At 36.1% G+C, this 23684-nt stretch overlaps 1 protein-coding gene across 20 annotated transcripts in view; it reads right to left on the bottom strand.

Moving 5' to 3' along the window:
* Positions 1–23684, bottom strand: part of LOC148283814 (inter-alpha-trypsin inhibitor heavy chain H4-like) — a 59625-nt gene that overhangs the window by 22150 nt on the left and 13791 nt on the right. For all 20 annotated transcript variants that reach the window (XM_088243171.1, XM_088243178.1, XM_088243173.1 and 17 more), the window contains exons 2-13: positions 20235–20412; positions 13835–14016; positions 12031–12141; positions 10656–10909; positions 9758–9861; positions 9347–9493; positions 8093–8293; positions 6403–6577; positions 5033–5116; positions 3920–4063; positions 2882–3048; positions 1392–1553 (exon numbers count right to left, since the gene is read on the bottom strand). In XM_088243171.1, coding sequence (XP_088099297.1) covers positions 1392–1553; positions 2882–3048; positions 3920–4063; positions 5033–5116; positions 6403–6577; positions 8093–8293; positions 9347–9493; positions 9758–9861; positions 10656–10909; positions 12031–12141; positions 13835–14016; positions 20235–20412 — 1909 coding nt within the window. The remainder of the gene's footprint in view (positions 1–1391; positions 1554–2881; positions 3049–3919; positions 4064–5032; positions 5117–6402; positions 6578–8092; positions 8294–9346; positions 9494–9757; positions 9862–10655; positions 10910–12030; positions 12142–13834; positions 14017–20234; positions 20413–23684) is intronic.

Genomic DNA, 23684 nt, shown 5'->3' with positions numbered 1-23684 from the left:
TTTTACCTTCCTGTTTGCAAAACCAGCCTGCCGATGGTAATGCCTGTAGGGAGAGCGATGTCTTTACTCGACTGTATATCTTCAGATATTGACATCTTTCAAGTAACTATAGTCCTTAAAATTTAGCTTGATTAAAATGACAGCTGCAAAACTAATGTCAATAGTGATAGGAAATTACTGATCACTGATCATGTACCGATCGAATCGATTTTATCAGTTTTTTCATGCAAACATGAAACTCTGTTTCCGAAAACTGATATAAAAACGCAAAAACAAGCCTATTGTAGTGTGTTTAAGATAATTATTCACCAAAAAATAAGACATTCATACTTTTTTCGTGAACATTATCAAATGAATTCTTTTTTTATTCGATCAATTTGCCTCATCTCTAATGTTTTTGCAAAATGATGTAACCTTGTAAGAACGTCCTTAATAATTAGTTTTTTTTTTTTTTTTTTTTCAGTTTTAAAGCTGACTAGCTGTTAGTAATATAATCTATACAAGTTAGTGAGTTAGTATTTAATATAGTATATACATATAATAATATAACATATTTACAGCTTAACACCATTTATAACTAGATATTTACATATAATTTTAAATACACATTTATTGGGCGGGGATAGAAGAGTAAGAATATAAATAGGGAACGGGATGTTGCTAGAGATGTTGCGGAGAGGTCGGATAGGAACTCAGGATAACAATCATTAAGCATTAAAAAAAAACATGATTTGGATTTTCCTCCTCAAGCTGACATTCGCACATGGCAGAGTCCCGGACATGGATTCTGAACAGGTGAGAACCATTTACAACAGTGTCCAATATGCATTCTGCATATGGAAGATGTCTCAAATTTGTTAAGAATCACTTTGGAAAACCAAGGCTCTTCTGTTACATTTGGTTTCAATTCAATTCAAGAAGAAGCAACTTCGCGCATGGCAAGAATATTGGGTAGCCTCATCTCAAGCCAAGGGAAGATATCTTTTCCAAATGTAACAGAAAAGCCTCGGTTTTCCAAAGTGATTCTGAACAAATTTTATTTGATTGCAAGCGGTGAAAATTCTATGTATTTTTGACTAATTTGTTGTAAAATATTAATGACTTGTTGTAAATAAAGGAGGATTCTGATATGTTTTATTAAAAGATAAAAAATCTCCATCTTAGAACAGGCTGAGCCATGTTAGATGGAGACTATCATTAACAGAGAATACTCCGTTTTCATTTTATATTAATTAGTTTTATATAGATTCCCTGTTATTAAATATGAATACTAATTTTATGCAATAAATTTATAAAATAAAAATTTAAAAATCATTTGGCTGGCCTTCTCTGGCGGCCATATTTTTCAACAGATTATCAATGGTATATTATGTTTATTAATTTGTTCTTACGATCGGTATGAAGTCGATGGGTCCCCCGATGGAACTGGCGGCCACCGAGTAGGAAGGAAATTTGTCGATGGAAACCTCCGGCTTTACTTTTCCAGCGATGACCAGCTCCGAACCGAGGAAGAAATATTTGAAGATGTTCTTGGTCAAAGCGTCAGCGTCAATCTGAGTGGAATGGAAGAAAAATGTGTTGAGAAAATAATTTTAAAACCTGAATGCAAATCGATTAATCATTTTGCTTCAAAGTGAGACATATTGAAGATAACATATACAAGGTTTTTCAGGGTCAGATTGCGAAACTTTAGAAGAACATTCCTAATGGTAAGCTTTAAAAAAAATTCTAACAAGGAATTTCCAAAAAGTCATTTAAAAAAAAATAATAATGATCTCAAAATGTAGTAAATCCTTTATTTCTCGGACAAGCAGTCCCTCCACAAACCCCTACCCCTCTCCGACCCAGCCGCTTCACTTATCCGCGTCTGGTGCATATCGCTTCGTTGGTCAAATACGTTTATATCTCTTTTTTTTTTTGTTGAGAAGGGGTTTGCGGATGCTAGTCCAAGAAATAAAAGGTTTACTTCATTTTAAGATTATAAAAAAAAATATTTTTTTAAAAAAATGACTTTAGAAAAAAATTATTAGGATTTTTGAATCGGGTTGTGGTCCTGTGGCTAGTGTCTCGGACTCACAGACCAAAGGTCTGTGGTTCAAATCCCACTCTACCCCAACTTGATTCTCATTTCAGTGAGTTATTTACAACTCGTTGAAAATGGCCCTCAAAATTAAATATTTGGGTAAATCATAAGAACGCAAATATTTCTTTTTCCTTTCCAACACACAAATTATTCAACAATCGAGTATGTCCAAATTTTTGTAGACAGGCTGGATTTCCTCCCTAGGCAGTTATTTATTTTTAAATTTGTTGCAACAGAGAGAGAAAACATTTTCGAGAAGGGAATATGGAAGTCTTGGCATTTACAGGGCTTATGACCTGTCGTTGGCTGGTTTGAGTGGCCGCATTTCGACAAACTCAAAATATTGTTTTTGATTCGATGGATACTCAACTAGTCCGAATCGCAGTGTAGAGGTTAGCATATTTGCCTACCATGTTTGCAAGGTCAACATGAGAAATTTGAAAGATTTTTTTTTGTTTTTGAAAAAGAAATATTAATAGTTCTCAAAATTTACCCAAAAATGTAAATTTTGGAGGCCATTTTCAACGAATTGTAAATAACTCACTATTAAAAAATGGTGATCAAGTCGGGGTAGAGCCGAGTTCAAACCTCGGATCTCCGATCTGTGAATTCGCAATACAAGCCGCAGGACCACAACCCGATTCAAATAGTTTAAGACTGTAATAAGTTGAAGATTAATAATTGTAATTTTTGGTTATGTTCTTCAGCAAATAAAAGGTATGCTCCTCGAATATCGGGCAACCGTTTATAGGAAAATCATACTGTAGGAATTTTAATAATATGGGTTTTTGATATTACCTCATCCTTGGAGTATGTGAAGGTGATGTTGGCCAGAAGGGGCGAGGCGACTTGCTTGTAGAAGTGCTTTAGTTGCTGAGCGGCGTCGGCTGCCTCGTATATGTGACGCATGAAGCCCCAGTTCTGCAGGGACACGCTCCTTAGGAACGTTCGGTCGGCGTCCTCGCCTGAGACACAATTTTAATTTATGAAGAGACAGAGCAGAAGCGAAGAAATAAAAATAAAAATATTATTAGCATTGGGCTTTTCTCGAAAGTGAAATACATTATTTGGCAGAATCAAAAAAATCAGACTTCAATATAATGGAAGTTTAAGAATTTACAGGGCTTATGAATTGTCAGTGGCTTGTTCAAGTGGCCACTTTACATACTGTAACATTTACCATTCTGCCTAAGTTTAAAAGTCCATATTTCCTCAACTTTTCCAGATGACTTTTGTGAAGTAAAAGAGCTGAAACCTTCATTGATGTGCGAGAGATTTAGCTGGCTGAATGAATAAGTTCAGTGTTTTTTTTAATATTCTTAAATGTTTATTTTATTATTTTTATTTATTTGTAAATGGACTATCAAACTAAGCCACAAAATTAAAAATATATATTTTAATGTGTCTTATTATCAGCGCTGTGATTTTTTAAAGTTCTGTGATTTTGGAATTATTCCGTTGGTGACGTCGCAAGTTCTCGTTGATGAGTTCTGCTGATTTGTGAGTTGGCTTCCCGGAAACCGGAAATCTATCACATCACCCTATCATCGGTTCATTTGGAAGAACTTGCAAATTAATTTTAATTATTTTCTAGAAACTTCCCCGTACAATTAATTGCTCAGGTTTTTACCGGTATGTAGATTAGCAGTATTTAGTAGATCATCTACATTGGGCAGTGTAGGGGCGAACACTGCAATGAATTATCTAACTACTTAAACATTTTGAAGACAAATTTACAATCAACCTGAAAAAGCACATAATGACTACACTAACCTATTAATAACAGATTATTACTGCATAATATTTGTAATATTAAAAAAGCTGTGATTTAGTTACCAAATGCGAGAGAGAACAGTGCAACACCCTTGGTGTTGAGGGACTTGACCGCCTTCATTATGTTATCCAAGTTGGTGTCTCCGACGGTTGGGTCTCCGTCAGTCAGGAAGATGATCATCGGAGACGGAAGAGGTTGCTTCTCGTCTGAAAATCATACTCGTGTAAGATTTCTCTAAAATTTTAGTGTTGGGTCATTGTTACTTATCGACATGAAAAATAATAGACTGTGAAATGGAATCAAATGGGTGTTCTGTCACAATAGGGAAATATCACATACTACGAATACCGATAAACATATACAAAATGGATTTAGAATAATCAATTGTGTTTTCAAAATCAACATGGATATTGTGGAGAAATGTTTTCATACACAAATGCAAAAAATAAATTTTTTAAAAATATGAGTTGCATGAAAAACGCGACATGTTTGGTGTTAAATAAAACTAGAACCATGGAAAAATAAAATCGAGTGGAGGTAAGTCCACCTTGTAGCGTAGTTGTTGGCGCATTGCCTACCACACTTGAGGTCCCAGGTTCGATTCCTGGCAAGGGCTAATTATTGGTTTTAAAGGTGGTTTTGCACTGCAATATTTCATTGTCCCTGGACGGTCATTTGAAGTGTAATATTGATCATCTTACCTTTCGTGTAATAATATTGATCCAGCAATGGAAATACCAACGCAGTGCCCTTTGCACCACTGGGTATGGATAGGGAAATGACGATTTTAATTTTTCATGTTTTTTTTTAAAAATAAATATTAGTTTTCTTATAATTTACCCTAATATTAAAATTTTGGTGGCCATTTTCAACGAGTTGCAAATAATTCACTATCAAAAAATGGAAATGCAATTCGGGTCGAGTGGGATTCGAACCTCGGACCTTTGATCCGCGAGTCCGCAACACTAGCCACGGGACCAAAACCCGAATCAAATAATAATATGATTTTTAGTATTGGGGTCAGCGTTATCATTTTAAGCACCCTCAAAAAATATTTTGTACAACAAAATAATATTTTAGGTAGTTCTTCTTTAAACTTGATTTCATATCGAAATTAGCCGTAGATTTTTTAGAACATAGAACAGTTAATATAATAAATAAATGAATCCACTCACTTATTTTTGTGTCATTTTTGGACATGGGGATTCCCCGGTTGGCAACCTTCAGCGCTGTGGTCAGGGCATCGTGGATGTTTGTTCCTGTAACACCATTACACTTCATTTTCGTACTAGTAACTAAAATACAGAGTAGCTATCATCATTATTTATTCATTTGTACTTGAACATTTATATATACATATACGGTTTACATACATATGCATAAGGGCGGGCATATTTCGTTAAGGCAATTTCTTCCTACCTACACGAGGGGGTACTACACTATGAAGAGAGGAGAGGGAAAGGAGGAAGGAAAGCGGGAGGAGAAATGAAAAACTCAAATATTCAGGAAGTGACCTTTCGTACTTGATTTGAATGTGAATAAAAAAGGGGCGCCTCTGACATTAGTGGGTAGATTATTCCACAATCCAGCAGCTACTAACGTGAAAAAGGAGGCAAAAATATTACAGCTGTGAATGGGTATTAAAAGGGTTCTCTCGTTACTTTAATTTGAGATCAATTGTTTAAATTTAAAAAATAATTACCTTAATTAATTAAGTAGGTACTTAGTACAAATGTTAAAATATAGAAAAGTTGATTGTCTTTTGTCGGATTATTATTAATACAAGATTGGTCTGCAAAAAAAACACATCTAGTTATTATAAAGTCAAAACTCCTTGAATTGTTTGAATTGCGTTTTGTTTTAATTTTATAGTAGGATTTTGGATAAGTAGTGATTCGAAATTCAAACGAAAATCAAATACTACAAAAATATCATCACAAGCTCAAAGTGTGGCTCGAAATCAAGTCATCTAAAGATGCCGAACTCAGAAGACAAAAGGCCGCACGCCAGACTCATCTCAGCAGCTCTGAGACTCCATCTGTCGCTCACCGCCGTTAAGATTAACAAGCAGAGCGTCAAGCTGCTTCGAGGGCCTACGAGACACCTTCTTAAACGAATATGTTTCTGGAAATACAAGCACAGCGACAATCCGCATCAAGGGCAACCGAATCATTTGATCTATCACAGGTGCAAAGAATTGAAAATGCGATGATCGGAGCAGAGCGTAGACGAGCTTTTGAATGAAACACTCGGTCCGTATTAAACGATTCGGCGTTTCATTTTATTCCCTAAAACCCTGCCATCGGCTCATGTACAAGTCGTGTCAGTTTTGTAACGCTTTGGAATGGAAAGACAAGACAGCGGGAATATGTTGTTCTAAAGAGAAAGTTAAAGGACCGGCAATTGATACTTTTTATCAGGAAAAATATTATCATTTCACCTGGAAAATTCTTCTTATTAAACGATAAAACTAAATAATTAGCCTTCTCTCTAATAGCGTGTGAGTGAAGCGGCGGGTAAAAGCTTGCGTGAAGTAAATACTAACCTCCTGTGGCTACCAAAAGGTTAATAATAGTTTTGGCCTTTGCGATGTTCTCCGGGGTGACGGGCTTGGGAGAGGGGAGAATTTCTGGCACCTTCTTCATAATATCTTCCATGTAGAAATTGTTGTCATTCTGGTGGAAATCTGCATTCTCTGTCAGGACATCTAGATTGTACACCTGGCGGGACGAAGAAGCGTCAGTATTTATTTTATTATTAATAATTTAAGTAATATTGTCGTACTAAATTTATTGTTTTATATCTGTAAAAACATTTTTTTTAAATTTTGTAGTAAGTTGTTTGTCGTACGCTGATGATGCAGTTCTTATAGCAAGAAACGAGGAGGATTTGCAACAAATAGTCGCTAGATAGTATGACGTATGCCTGGAGAGCTAATTGGTGATGAAAAAAAGTAAAAAGTGATGGTATTTGAATGGCAAAAAGCTCGAATGGTACAATAAATAATTACATTTTCTGTATAACGTTTTTTGTATCCTGTTTTTTTTATGTGCATTGAATAAAACAAAAAAACTTTTTCGGAAAAGACATTTGCATTATTTTTTCTATTCTGTTCAATCTCTCACTTCTGAACCGGGAGGTTTGAACTCCATGATTATGGTAAGCCTAATTATAAATGTAAACGACGAATGTCTCGAACAAGTAGAAGAATCTAGGAAGCATGTTTCAAGAGATGTAAGAGTAGAAAACAATGTTGAAAGGCGAGTGAATGCGGGCAGCAAAATGAACGGCGCGCAGTAATAGCTAGTAAAAATATGTCAATTGAAGCTAAACTGGCAGCGCACAATGGAGTTTTAGTTCTAAGACTTACGTATGGAAGTGAAACATGGAACTGGCAGAGGAAAGATGAAATGCAATCTCTTAGACGAATGTGTGAGAAAACAATGTATGACAGGATTACGAATGATGAAATCAGGTGTGAGTGTTTAATTGATAAGATCAAGAAAGGGTCTCTGAGATGGTTTGGTCAGGTGGAACAAATGGATGACGAAAGAATGGTAAAACAGGTATATATGGCGAGAATGAACGGTATCATGGGACGAGGATGGCCGAGAAAGATGTGGCGTGATCAGATAAACCAAAATCTCAAGTCTGGTCATGTAAAAAGCAGATGAAACCGATAGGCATGTATGACAAGATGTATCAATGTGGAAGAAGCTAGGAATGTATGTCAGGATAGACGTGTGTGGCGGCCCATCCTCTCCGCCTACCCCTATGGAGAAACGGCGTGATGGTAGAAGTAAGGTTTGTATTTATTTTCTAGATATGTCTGTAATTTTTGCATTTCTTGAGGGTAAATAGACAGTTCTGTGTATGAAATAGAATCAAAATCTTGCATGATTGTTTTCCGCTCGATGACTAATCTTTAAAAAAATCGAGTGCAGATTAGTTTGGAGCGTTTGCCCGTTTTGCTTGAGGTCCCGGATTGGATTCCTGGTAAGGTCGACATGAAATATTAGTTTCCCAGTGCATTACTTCACTGTCCCTAGCCTGGCACCTGAAGCGTAAGACTGATCACCTTAACTCTATGTGACAGATGATCCAGTTGCATCTGTAATACCAACTGATGAGGTGATGCTGATGCTGATGATGATTATATAATATTTGTATTCTATTACATTTCCTAATAAAATTAAAATACAATCAATAATAAATTGAATATGTTGTGTCCTTACATTAGCGTTGTAGCTGAAGTCGATGATGCTGAGGTAGTCTCCCGGGTGAAGATCGTCCAGGATGGAGTTCATGGCCTCCTTGAGTTGGGCGATCTTGCGGCCGACCATGGAGCCCGAAACGTCCAGCACAAATATCACGTGCTTGTTCAGCGGCTTCAGGTCGGTGGGCGCAAAGAAGTGGACAAAATACCCGTCTTTCACCTGCAAAATAACATTTTATTTCGTCTGAATTAAGTCATTTCGGTCCGAATTTTACAGATGAAGAACTTTGAAGAATTTCATATGGGATAGGTCAGAACTTAACACTTTGAGCACCGGCCGAACACACATAGAATTTACCCTGTGCCCGGCCTATTTTTGTGAAATTTTATGCTTTGTGAGGGGTTTCTTAAAAGTGTCATAATTAAGAAAATACTGGGTTAAATCAATTGAAACTTCTCATATTTATTTGAAACAATTTAATAAGTAATTTTTGTATGATAGTTTTGGCAACATTGGCCTTTATGGAGAGCCACATTGCAATGTTCGCACATATCTCTCACTCCTTTTTTGTGCTTTGTACCCTGGAGCTGTGTAAACACGTGATTATAATAACCACTCGTTGTGTCCCGGTCAAAAGCAGCGACAAAAGTACTAATAAAAGTCACTAGATGTCAATAAAATGCACTTTTTAAGACGGCTGGTAAACCACGTGAAAACACGGGACCGGAACACAACGCGTGGTTATATAACCACGTGTTTACACGGCTCCGGGATACGAAGTGTTAAATCTTCTTATTTTTTTTATATGAGGCAGAAACATGAACAATGAGGGCAAAAGAACGCAACATGATAGAGATGCCCTTGTGATGTGGTGCTGGAGGCATATGCTAAGAATACCCTGGACAGCCAGACGCAGAAACGCCTCCAGTCTCCGGGAACTAAAGCTGACAGATAGAGTCTCAGCCTATATCTCCAATATTTTGGTCACCTCACAAGTAGAGAAGAAGATTGTCTGGAGAAGCTTGTTGTGGTCTGCAGCATAGAGGGAACGGGAGGGTGAGGGAGATCTTCCATGCGCTGGTAGGCCCAGTTAAAAACTGCGACAAGCACTTGGTTTGTGGCAGCTCTCAGAAATGCGCGGTGCCGAGTCGAGTGGAGGATTAGTCTCGATAGTACGATATGGTAGTCACGAGCCTCAGTCATGAGGGACCGACTAGGAAGAGATGTTTTATTTTTGTATTTCCGAATTTTCTACATAATTTATTCCCTTACCAGAACTTGTCCCTTGCTATTGTTCCTGTTAACATCATACTGCACTACGAACTGTCCCTTAAGCCCTTCGTCCTCGGCGGGAGATTTGTGTGGGAGGGAGACAAACGGAGTGTAGAAGTTGCTGGGTGTTGTCATTTCATTCGCTCGCTGAAACAAACAAAACAACTCCGTTGAACATCAAGAATAATGTTATGTAGCCCGAGCCGTAAGCTATTTACAGACGTGGGATCGATTAGATATTTTGCAAGATTAAGGTTGAATTTTGGATTTTCTAATTTACTTAGATACCCTCGATTGCATATTCGTTGTGAATTCATCCGACAACTTGATTGATTTTGTTGGAAAGTCAGCGATTCAAGAACTGATTGAATGTCAATTAATGTTTGCAACACGTGAACTAAATTGTATTACCTTGAAAATCTTCATCAAGTCTTCTTGTTGAGCTTTATTGGGTGCAAAATGTATGTGAGCTTCCATCAGATCTTCACTCAGCATCTGTGTCGAGTACTCGTTGTCTGGAAATAAGATTTACAACAACATAAGAATTCGAATATGATGGCAATTAAGGTTTTTTTTAAATATTACTGTACTTTTTGACTAAGCCCAAATTTTTTCTTTTATTTGTTATTTTGATACCAGCTGTTCAAAATTTTGGTCAATTTGATCGATAGTCCCTATCTATCTTTCTTTTATAGCACATTCCTATAAATTGTCCCGTTTCTTATTTCTATAAATTATTTTATAATCCATTGCCCAAAAACAGTTATGTTAAAAATTCAGTTATCGGTCAGCCGCGATGTTAGAAGAGTAACGTTGTGAGGCCGAGACAGCAATACATGGGTGAAAAATTGTAGGTTCCCGTTTCGACCACACATTAAAAGCATAAATCTATCGTTCTTGCTCTAACTATAATGCTTTTTTTTCATCTATTGATATATTTTACATGCCCCTTAATTTATTTTAAAATAAATTAAGACTCATTATTTCTGGCTGCGATACGATCCCACTTACTTTTTAATGATGCTCACACTTACACGCACCTGAACACTTATTCTTACACTAATACATATAAACACACATCTACACTTAATCTCATACAATTTAATAATATGTATGATTCTTATTTAGAAACTTTGCTGGTCTGTCTTTAAACTGTATTTTTTTTTAATGTTATTATTTCATTGTCGGCTGTTTGTTTCTTTAAAATAAATCAGTGACCATTTATTTGCAAAAATTAATTCTAGTGCACCGTTCACTGTATTCCTGGCACTCGCTCGCCTAAAAAAAACAAAATAGGTGTTATAGTTACGGGCATCGCTGGGCTCGGCATCCACCTCGTTGCCGGTCCTCATCTGCGGCACGAAGAGCTCCGTGATGGGCGCACTCTCGCGGATGCGCACGTCCACGGCGAGGTCGTCCAGCAGCTGGCCGGGGTTGATATTCATGACCAGGTGGTACAGCCCGAGCCTGCGTGTGAGGAACTCTTCGTACGTGAGCCGGAACACGGCCTTGCTCTGAGCCTCCACGTTTACCGACACCGTGAAGTGGTTCGAGTCGCGAGCCCTGAAAACACAACAAACAGTTGAACAACTCGTCTTCCGCCATAAACGAGCAATCGATGCGCCTACTATACCCCCAGATCATCAAGAAGGGAAGATAATAAGTATCTTCAGCATATTTTAAATGAAGCGCTAAATAATGATTATAAAATGAAAAAAGTGATCTTTCTAAAGGTCCCTCTGTTTCAGATCTTAAAAGATACAGCAAAGCGCTGATTATAACATTCGCTCTACATGTCCAAACCAACGCATAGCTCTTTTCTTGATTTTGTCGATAATGCTTATCTCAGCCTTACATAATGTCTCGGTTCCGACTCTGGTGTATGGAAGCGAAGTACGGACTTGGAAAAACAGGGATGAAAGTAGGCTGAATGCTGTCAAAATGCTATCTCCCAGGCGAATGTGTGGTAAAACTATTTACGATAGATGCACAAATGTTGAAATCTGAACATTATATATGTAATGCTATTTAAACATAAATAATATAGTAATATATATAAAAAAAATATATATAAAGTAATGTAATACATAAGAATGAAAATAATATGTGTACCATTTAAATAAAGTAATACGTTTGTTAGTGTACATCCACTTGCCTGTCGGCAGATGAACGCTCGAAATGGTATGGTTTGCGGGATGCGTTATCCTTATTTACTTTGCCACCCAACCCTAATACAATGAATACAATTGCCTACCTTGTACTGGGGTTCTAGCACCTTATTGTTTGGATCTTCTGTCACGGCAGTCAGGATCCGATCAGATTGTGTCCTGAGTTATTGATCGCAAAAAAAACTTATTCGCAATCGCGGTAAGAATATCAAAGGCGCTTGCACACACGATCGGTTCAGTTATTATTATGGGGCCAGTACAATATTGGTACCCACGGTAGGCATTGCAACATCTTAACCAGGGCCCAGTAGGTAGCAAATAAATTTGCACGCCACAACCTAGTCAATGTGCTTTACACACATAGAGTAAATGTGGCGTAACCACCTCTCGCTACACCATTTTTATGTTTTATTTTATTTTACTAATTTTTACGACTAATTTACATATCCCGGGTATAGACTAGACTATAGACCCCCTTCCACTTTGCCTAGAAATGATGAAAACCAATATACTTACTGTACGGCCACATGAGCTGCGGCTATCCCACTATTGACTGCCGTTTGGTAAACTTTTTTTGCTTCAGCCTTCTCCTTCACGTAGGCCTCGTAAACCTTTCCATCGATTTCCCTGAAACAAACATACCAACGGATCATTCTCTGTAACTCCAATTCGACTTACAATCAAAATTTCTATGCTACCAGCGATACAATTACTTTCAGGGAGGTACGGGCGGGGAAGAAACTCCCCGCTTCCACACCTCACACCTGATAGGCCCTTACCCATTAATGCTGTTCGTGTTACTTCATTACGCGTGATCGATTTTCCCATTTCTATTAGATGTTAACATTAGTTGTGTCCATTTTTTCCAAATGAAGAGAGCAAGAGGACACAATGAAAAAAAAATACAACAAATTAGTCAATAATGTCTCTTTCATTATTTTACAACAAATTTGTCAATAATTCATAGCTACTTCACCATACACTGCACAAGAGAGTGGGCCGATAATGTATGAAGTTTTTTATTTTTTTAGACATCAAAGTAAAAGGGTTCTAAAAAGTTGCATTTTGGATTATGTTAAATGTAAAAATTATTTTTAAGATATTCCATACTACTTTTACCCTCAACCGAGGTTTGAAGTTTATAACTGTCTGAACATTTTGTTAATTATCTATATTGATAAAATTATTTTTTGTTAGTAAAGATATAACCGAATCACATTACAAATTCAAACACGTTTTAAAACTACCGAAACGCAAAAAGTTTACACTCCGCAGAACTGATTCCGTTGAGCGCCTGGCTAATATTGACGAAAACAATGGCGCATTAAAACAATGCTACCCATTTATTACAAAATAATGTGCAACTCACGCCCTTAGATGCTTATTTAACAAGGTTTAATGCACACTATAAAATTTAATTGGACTGATTTTCTTACTTAAATACGAAATGACAGCCGATTTAGTGCAAAAAATTTACTTTTTCGAAAACCCCAAGCTCTGGTTAAGGGCCAAAAGTAGTATCAAATATTTTTTTGATATTTTTTGCATTCCGAATAATCCAAAAGACAACTTTTCAAAATTCGGAAAAAAAAATTATCGGCCCACCCTACTGCACAAATATTGCCAGCAGCATTGGCAGCTTTATTCCTTCAGCCGAAGGCTAATATATGAAGGTATCGAAAATGTTCACTTTCGTCTACATGACATTCCATTTTTAAGGCTTATAATAAAATAAAATAAAATATGTAACGCAAACACAATACCTTTACCATTTTATTAACTTATGGTGCTCATTTTTAAATTTGGAAAAAAACAGACTCAACTTATGTTAACACCCTAAACTAAATTACGAGATTTGTTTTTTTCTAAAAAGCAGTTTTAGTATTGTATACAAATACAATAGAGATAAGAAAAAAAATTACTTTGAATATTTTATTTACAATCTTCCAAATAGGTTCTAAGAATTATAGTATCTTTTCATCATCATTCCATGACTGCTTTCTATTTGGAGCATAAAGTGTCCACAGAGAACCTCCGGGCATCTCTACCAGCGGTCCCGTAGTCTGACATGAACTGCCGATGAGCGGTCAGCAGCGGATGTCCAGGACGTCAAGAACCTGACGCCTGTGGTCGATGCTCTCGGGAGATATCCGCAGTACATGTCCCGGCCGACCGTGACGCCTCGGCTTGATGACAGTCGACACCGGAGTTTGCAGCGTCCGTTCTATTATTTCTCCACTCCTTAAGTTAAATCATCGCACACCCGAGACTCCAAAAGACACCCTGATTCAGAAATTAAATAAAACTTGGCGCGACTCACATGCTGAAGCTGGTGATGAAGGCAGTCTCCGGGATGACTACGCTGAAGGTGACCTCGTTGGCGCGCGCGGCGGGGTTGGACACGCGGCTAGTCACCATCGTGCGGGCGTAGCGCAGGGTCACATTGCTCTCCACGTGCATGGACGTGATCTTCGGCTTGCGGAACATGCCCGCCTTGCTCGGCTGGAAGGGAAAAAAAGAGGGACAAACAATCCATTACTCGATGAAAGAAACATATTATTCAATATTATAATGAGGTGGACTGGCAACTTTAAGTTTGTACATCTAATACACTGTGGTTTAAAATACACATAAACGACGTTTTGTGCCGGTTCGATTTACGACAATTTACAGTTACGCCGGTTAGTGTCGGCGTGGGATTTCCCGGTTCGGCCGACACAAGACGACAGTTAGTAGGCAGACACACTTTTACACGTTGTTTTATTCTATTACCGTGTACGCGAGCAGCCTATTGTGTGTGTGAAATTGTTTCCGAGTTAGTTTTCGTTTTGTTTTTAAGAAAAATAAAAAGGTATGATTATATTTTTTATTTTGTTATTAAAATTAAAAGCATATTCAAATATTTGTAGTTTATGCTTTTATTCTGCAAGAAAGGAAGCAACAATGAAAGCAAATTAGATGCTTTTTTCAAAAAAGTGTGCGAATTTAATTTTGTACCGATGAACTGGCGAGTTAGTATTTATTATAAAAAAATATTTATATCGAGAGATTATTATTTATTTTGTAAACGAATTTAAACCGTATTTATTAAATATATGTATTATTTATATTGAATATATATAGGATATGTATTAAATAAACATGTTAGATTGTTCTTAGAAATTTGACACGGAACCCAACCTTGTATCTTCCATTATATTTGTGTTCATTTTACGCCGATGTATCTCGGAACGGAACCCTGGCGAAAAACGACGTTTACCTGTATGTCAAAATAGAAAAAGCAGTACACATACACAATACAATTGCATTTCCCGTGCCCAGTAGAAGAAAGGATAAACTCCACCAAATATCCGGGAATTAGCCTTGGTCCACACCTCAGATGGAAAGAACACATCGATATAGCCGCAAACCGAACTAAAAAACTTGTGCACTTATTCTACAATTTATTTATTATTAAACGCCCAATGGGCATTTTTAAGGACATATCTTACAAAGTTCTATGTGGATTCATACTTTTTTTGAGACATGAAAGTTGAAATGAAGACATTATTTTATCTAATATTTTTTTATATTTTTTATTTAAATCTTAAAGTAGGGCACACATATCATACGTATTATTATGTGTGTTCTAATAATAACATTGCAAATATATTTAATTTATAAATTGTTTATCACATATGTCTTGACCATTATTTTAAATTTTGATATGTTTTTTTCTTCATAAATATTTTTTTCCATTTCGTAATACTTTTTAATTGCTTTAAATAAAATTGAATTTTGTGACTTTGCCTTTTTCCTAAATGGAAGTCTAATTTTGTTATTTTCTCTAGTATATTTTTTATTAATTTTGTCTCAATAAACTTAATAATAATTAAGGATTGATTTCGTTTTTCTTTAAAATTTTAATGCACATAGAACCGATATTTAAATATAAATATAATAAAAGTTCAATGTAAAAAACATATTTTGTCAGATAGAACCTTGTTTCCCCGATGCGACGGTATGTATACAATATTTGAGTTTGTCCAAATGTTATTATTATTCTTTATTTGGATAACCAACAGCTATATTTATCTTATATTTAAAACAAAACAAATAACAAATAAGCCAATTACAGGTTTTCACAAGTAGCATCACAGAGAGTTAAAAAAGATTCTCGAACATAAAATGAATGGTAATTAAATGTAAATTCAAAAGAAAATAAAAAATACTACGAATTATTTCGAAAGCAAACGCCGTACGTCATTAAAATTTGCAAGTAAATCTATGTTTAATGATTTAGTTATTACATTAAAATTATTAAAAGTAGACAAGTGTTTGTAGACAAAAGACTGGATTTCACCCCCTCGGGAGTCATTAAGATTAACAAATTACAACAGGGATGGAGAATACCTTAAATAAGGGAATATGAAAGTCAAGGCATTTACAGGGCTTACGACCTGTCATTGGCTGGTTTAAGTGGTCACTTTACACACTGTGTAACATTCACCATTTTGCCTATGTTTAAACATCCATATTTCTTCAATTCTTTCATTTGTTGATTTTAGTGAAGTTAAAGAGCTGAAACCTTTATTGTTGCGAAGAGATTCATCTGACTGAATTATTTCCCATACTAAGCAACGCCTGAAAACAATTTTCCAATTTTTAAACTTCTTCTTGGACCAGTCGGTTTTGGCTTGTAACCGCATGACCAGAAACGTGTCAATGCCTCATATTGATCTGAGTTCGCAACAACACATTAAGCATCTTAAACCAGTGTTATATGGTGTTTAGTCCAGTTGCGTTATTTTCACATCTATGTATTACAGAGAATTTGTAGGTTTAAACTCATCAAACTGTTTTTTCAAAGTAAGATTTTAATTCATATTTTATTTATTCATATATATGTACATTACAAAATGGAATATCTAAATTCATACGTATAGAAATAATTAAAATAATAAGGTAAAATTAGGTATTTATAAAAATAACACTGATTTAATTTTTCTTTTCAAAATTCTCAATAATATAGTTGATTTGCCGTATCTTTTACAAAATATTGGTTTCCGTTGTCCTCTTCGCTATACTAGATTAAATTCCCTTTTTTATCTACCAACTTGTAAAAACAATTATACCTCGAATTCATTCATTAGACGTACCTGTAGAAATTATAACGGACTCAGTATTGATGTAGACATTTTTAACTGCTCGTTGCATTTGTACAGAAAATTTCCTCATGGGGTCGATTATTTGGGATAGTTGCTGAATGTGCATCTTGAGTGGTTTATGCTATGTATATGTGCCGCATGTAATGTATATGTTTGAGTATGTTTTACATGTGCGTTCATGTGTGTGGGTTGATGGCTCGGAGTGTACATTCGGTATTTTTATTTATTTTTATTTATTACCTCCATGAAAAACGCAAATGTCAACAATTAATCTTTTCTCATTTAAAATTCTTATTTATTTTTTTGTCACATTTAATGTTTATTTCTTTTTAATTTATGAAAACTTAATTGGTCTTTTTATGTTAAAAAATTGTTGTTTTTAATACTTATTTTGTATGACTGTATGTTTTCTGAATAAAATAAAATAAAAAATAAAATAAATAAAACACAAGTATACATAATATCCAGAGAATAATATGTTTAAAAAGTAAGAGAATCTTGTAACGAAAAACTCCCTCCGAGTCGTGAAAAATATCAATGTTCAAAGTAATATTGTTCAACATAGAGATAGCCCTTCCAACACGCATAACCATTGGTATGTTGGTCCTGTATATTGTAATGTGAAACAGTCTATGCTGATGCTGCCCAAGGTAATGATCCGGAACATAAAAGCTAATGCTCCGCATAATTTCAGGGTTGTCAATAATACCGCGCAACAATCGAAAGAAGTGCGTAGTTAAATACACATTCCTTCTGGTCTTCAAAGTGCTGTAACCGAGCGTACCCTGGAGGAACTCAGTGGGATAAAGCCATGGATAATATCCGCACTCCCTCATGTAGAGAAGCCGAAGAAATTTCTTCTGAACCCTCTCCACCATAAGAGAGTACTTCAACTCACACGGTCCCCAAATCATCGAGCCATTTTCGAGTCTACTTCGCACTAACGAGTTATAAAGAATTCTCAGTACTCGTGTACTACCAAAAACCCTGGCAGTATGCAGAACGCATCCTAACATTTTCTACGAACTACTACAAACTGTTTCGATCTGTTCATGAAATGTTAGGGAACTCACAAAAGTGATGCCTAGATCTTTAGCCTTCAAAATCCGCATAAGATTATTACTTATGGATCATGATTCGGACACTAACTCATTTTTGCATAACGCCATCCAATTATATTATGGAGATTTCTAAGCATCAATGTACATTGCATGGCAATAGTAATCTGATGAGAAACTAAGAGGCTGGAAATACCAAACACATCAACATAATTACACCGGTGACCTCAAAGAAGTTATAACATAACATAATTATTGTTTGTTTTATGTGATTGAGAGCACATAAAGCTGTACTACGCTGGGAACCATCATTATTATTATTGAACTTCCAAGAAATTACGAGATTTGCATATTAAATAAGATAAGGATTAAAAATTCTAGTCCGTTTGTGTTATTTATAAATATGTGTATTTTCAAATAAACAAACCATCATGTCGATTCTCCGTGAGGTTAGGCAGAGACAATAGAGCGCCATATCACTCTGTTTTTGCACACAGACATCGTTTCCTCAACACTCATATTAGAGAAGATAATTATTTTTTTTTTTAAAAACAGCTGAAACTGTTGCACTAAAAATTAAACTGTTATGTATATAAAAATCACTGAAGAGTTTATACGGCGCGTGGGCGAAATTGTGCCCTCTTCCTCCCGCCCTATGAAAATGAAAAAAATTGAAACGGTTTTTCTCAAATAACAGTTTAAAAAAAATATATAATAATAATATTTTATTTTTTTTGTAAAACTGTCCCAGTAGTTGTTTGTATCAAATTGCTGTATTCGTTTTTTAAAAACATCATCATTCCATTTTCGCACCTGATGATGCATAGGGCACTGCATTGGTACACCAATCGCAGCGTATCTTGATCATTTTTGTTACATGAAGGTAAGATGGTCAGTCTTATGCTTCAGGTGTCAGTCCAGGGACTATGAAATATTCAAGTGTAAAAACACCTTTTTAAATAAATATTTCATGTAGTCTATGCCAGGAATCGAACCCATGACCTCTTGCATGGTAGGCAAACGTGCTGACCGTTACACCACGAGGCCGACAATCAATCAATACATATCATCAATGCTAATCCATTCGGTAAAGAAATGCACTGCCAAGGTTTATGGCCAGGAGCTGCCGGTGATCAACTCATTCTCACAATCAATTTATTACATTTATTTACTAACACTTACGAAGGAACATCACAACTGATTTATATTTTATGTATTTATTTAAATGCCTCTAATTGGATTTATCTTTATATACAGGGTGTTCTTTAAACCCTGTCACATCCGAAACCACAATGATCAGTGTGGGTAAGAAGACATATTACCATATTCAAAAAAATATTTAGGACAAAGAATTTTTTTTTTAAAATTAAAAAAAACAAATGGTTGCTTACTTCTGCAGGGCAGAAACGAGGAAGGAGAGGGGGGAGTTTGATACTGCGCCGCGCTCTTCTCACTTCTAAACTCAATTCAAAATTTTTTTTTTTTAAATAAAGCGTTTTAAAAAACAAATGGTTGCTTACTTCTGCAGAGGAGAAGTGAGGGGAGCGCGGCGCAGTATCAAACTCCCCCTCCCCTTCCTCGTTTCTGCCCTGCAGAAGTAAGCAACCAATTGTTTTTTTATTTTATTTTTTTAAATTTTATTTGTTCTAAAAAAATATTTTTATGTGCCAATATGTCTTCTTGCTCATACTGATCATCATGGTTTCGGATGTGACAGGGTTTAATTAACACCCTGTATATAATTCCTCTGTACGTGTGATGTCACCGAACTCCTCCTAAACGGCTCAACCGATTTACGTGTATTTTAGTTTTCAGAGAAATATAGATCTTTGCGCTGTGCGTGTTCGTAGATATTAAAATCTTCAATCGAAGTAAGGAACATAAATATGTTATTCATAGATCTACCAGGGTTGCATTCGAGGAGAATGCATTTACAAAAAAAAATGGAAAGATGTTGTTATTTTGTCTATAAAAAAGTCTGGTTTTGAATGTTTACAAACAACATTTGTTTTTTGCGGATCTCAATCAGATTATTTCCTTAAATTTGTTAAAATTTCTACCTATTTATTTCTTTTTACTGGATTTTTGGTATCACTAAAATAATATTAAATTCAATACATTAAAAAAATCATATTCCTAGATAAGTGCACCCCTCTGTTGGTGAGAAGACCGGAGTTTGACGTTTGCAAAAAGAATGCTATATTTGAAAAAATATTTATTTTATGTTTTGGAATTCAACCATAAACAAGTACCTACTTAAATTCAATATTAACAATTTTTAGTTTTGGAATTTTATCACAAACAAGTACCTAGGTACCTACTTATCAATTAAAAATCTTTTTCCAAGCTAATAGCAGGCAAGCCAACGCGCAACGTTTGGGCAGGACAACGTCTGACGGGTCCGCTAGTTCTCTATATATTTTGGTTATTGTATTTTTAATCTGCGTTACTGCCGATGTCCCCAAAAAATTAAAAAAAAACAATAAAAATCAAAAAAACAAAGTTTATCGCGAACCTTGGCATTGTCAGGAAGTTCTGCGTCAGGTCCGGAAGACGCGGTGGTCTCGGGCAGGCCGGGGTTGGCGTTGCTGACCTGCGGAGACTTGGTGCTCGTGCTGTCCACCACCACTATGGAGTCCGGAGAGTGAGGGTACCCCTGGGCCAGCACTGCGCAGGCGACGACAAACGCTAGCCTGGAATGGGAAAATGAAATATTTAGGCGACAATGACTATGTGGAAATGCACTACATCCCTTATTTTTTGTTTCGTTAGTATCGAATAGTTTTAAAGTCTCGAAATTTCGAGGCTCGGTAACCGAGTCGGGGCCTCGATTATGATGGGGAGATAAAGACGTCATACATTCACCTTGACGGTATAGTTGAAGATGAATTCTAGCGATTATAAAGATATACTACAGACCCCCCCCCCCTTCAAGTTTTGGGTAGGTACGTCGATATGAAACAAGGGGAAGCGTACGTCACGGTACACATATCTACGCTCTAAAATAACATAGCTTCAGTATGTCAGAGTTGAAGATAAAAGTCTCCCGACTGACTATAAAGATACACTACCGATACCCCCACCATCAAGTTTTGATGTAAGTACATCGGTTTATACCGACGGGTCTAGAACCCTGCGATACGTTTATCTACGCATTAAAAGTGTCAAAAATTTTGTTCCACCGAGCAATTTTTCCTTTAATTATGATTTATTTAATTTTTTAATCGTTTTGAGGTTGGCACTTTTTTGGCCTATTAAAAATATGAGAGAGAAATAAGTAAGTTTTGAAGTCGAATTAAATTCCGACATAACTGTCACTTTAATAAAAACGAACGCCTAGATGTGAAAATAACGTCGCTAGGTTCTGTACTATTAACAAATAAGAGTATCTAGGCGTCAGAAAGTTACCACTCTAAAAAAATAATTTAGTTATTTTATTTTTTCCATCTGTTTTACTATCTTTCCGAGTGTATGTATCGAGACGTTATAGGAGCCGGCTTTGTAGTCGATCGGTAGATACATACAGACGATCGTTAAGCATACCGTCTGGGCGATTTCCAAAAGTAATGCAAAATTCATGTTCAAGCGAGGGAGTATATTAAAATATTTATTTAAACACTTGATATACCGGGGAACGGAACGGGGTGGCTTCGGAAATGGCAGGGGAAGTCGGACAGTGGTACATCGTTTCGCTTCAAGGTAATCTGTAGGGAGGGGGTAGCGCGAATCACAGTCCTCTTGCGTCAGTATGCTCGCAACGGCCTGTCGCTACGCGGGTATGTTTTCTGTTGCTAGTGTTGTGATTCATTATAATAACAGCGGTACTCTGCCAATCTTGAATTTTTGTGTTCAACAAACTCGTGTCCAGATCAGTACAATATAATTATAATTTTTTTGATTGATTGGTTTGATTTATAGAATTTTATTCATTAAACGAATATAAAAATGTCGTATTTTGCGAGGTGAAGTGGACATGCCGCGAATATACAAACGGAAGGTTGGAGGACGACCATATCAGCAATATGATTCACAAAATATGGATAAAGCTATTTCGACAGTACGGGACAAAAAGTTATCGGTTTGAGATGCAGTTGCCAAGTTTTCAGTGCAAAAAGTACATAGATTTATATAACTCAAATGGTTTTGATTAAATAAACAAGTGCCTATTTTTTCCATTAAAATGTTTAATTTTTCACTTTTTTTAACCCCACATGTGTTACGCACAACATCATTTAAATAAAAAAATAATATTTGGTCATTTAGTGTATGTTGTCCTCACAACTTGAAATAAATTCTCTTTACAGAGAGAATTTCGTAGCCGTCCGAAGTCACCACCGAGGTTTGAAGTATATCACTGTGAACATTTTGTTAATTATCTATATTGATAAAATTATTTTTTGTTAGTAAAGATATAACGTAATCACATTACAAATTCGAACACGTTTTAAAACTACCGAAATGCAAAAAGTTTACATTCCGTGGAACTGATTCCGTTGAGCGCATGGCTAATATTGACGAAAACAACGGCTCATTAAAACAATGCTACCCATTTATTACAAAACAAAGTGCAACTCACGCCCTTAGATGCTTATTAAATAATATTTAATACACATAATAGAATTTAATTGGACTGATTTTCTTACTTAAATACGAAATGACAGTTGATTTAGCGTAAAAAATCGACTTTTGCGAAAACTTCAAGCTCTGGTTAAGGGCCAAAAGTAGTATCGAATATTTTTTTTGAAATTTTTTCTATTCCGAGTAATTCAAAAGGCAACTTTTTAGACCCCCTTCACTCCAAAATTCCAAGAAAAAAATATCGGCACACCCTAATACACCAGCACAAACCTTGACCAGCCAGTCTGTTTTAGGTTGATCGGAAAATTTGCACTATGCCAATACAAAAAATTAAATAAAATAACTGATGATAATCCCAGACGTCTGCTTTAAATTTACCATTACTCTCAAGCAGAGCAGGAGGACAATAAATGACCTGTTGTTTACATGTAAATTATACAACAACAACAACAACAACAACAACAAACCACCACGCCGTTTCCCCGTAGGGATAGGCAGAGAGGATAGAACGCCACAACACTCTATCTTGGCATACAGACCTCGCTTCCTCTACATTCATAATCTTCTTATGCACGCACGCCGATTATTCCTACTTTTGACATGTCCATCTTCAAGTATTTGATGGACTCGATCGTGCCATGTCTTTCTCGGTCTTCCTCGTTTTCTGCATGCATCAACATTTGCATCGTAGATCCTTTTAGCCGTTCTTTCGCTGTCCATTCGCTCTACATGCCCAAACCAACGCAGCACCCCTTTCTTGATTCTGTCAATAATGCATGTCTCAGCCTTACACACTTCACGGATCTCGACATTTGTGCACCTATCATACATCGTTTTACCACACATTCGCCTGAGGGATCGCATTTCGACAGCATTCAACCTACTTTCATCATTATTTTTCCAATTCCATACTTCGCTCCCATACATTAGAGTTGGAACTAGAACTCCGTTGTGAACTGCTAGTTTAGCCTCCTGCGATAAACATTTGTTTGCCAAAGTAGATTTTAGTGCACCGTTCACCCTGTTCCCGGCACTCACCCTCCTTTCAATATCTTTATCGGCCTTTCCATCCCTAGTAAACATACTTCCCAGGTACACAAATTCTTCTACCTGATTCAGAATATCTCCGTTCACGCTGATCTCACATTTAGTTATATTTTTATCCCTTTCAAAAACCATCACTTTCGATTTATCAACATTCATAAGCAAATCGAATAATAAAATAGATTGCCCCGAACTGTTGACTTTAATAAACTTTCGTATTCCACATTGACCAACAAGACTTAATTTTTTGTTTTACAGTCATCATCATGGTACTAATTATTCATTGAATTCGCCGATTATTCGCATGCAGCGACTTGCAAATCAATACAGTGATGATTTAGAT

Source organism: Micrasema longulum, unplaced genomic scaffold (genome assembly GCF_059751315.1).
Source record: "Micrasema longulum isolate JH-2025_06_02 unplaced genomic scaffold, ASM5975131v1 h1tg000194l, whole genome shotgun sequence".
In the NCBI taxonomy this organism is placed as follows: domain Eukaryota; kingdom Metazoa; phylum Arthropoda; class Insecta; order Trichoptera; family Brachycentridae; genus Micrasema; species Micrasema longulum.
This window is presented reverse-complemented; position numbering and strand designations above follow the sequence as displayed.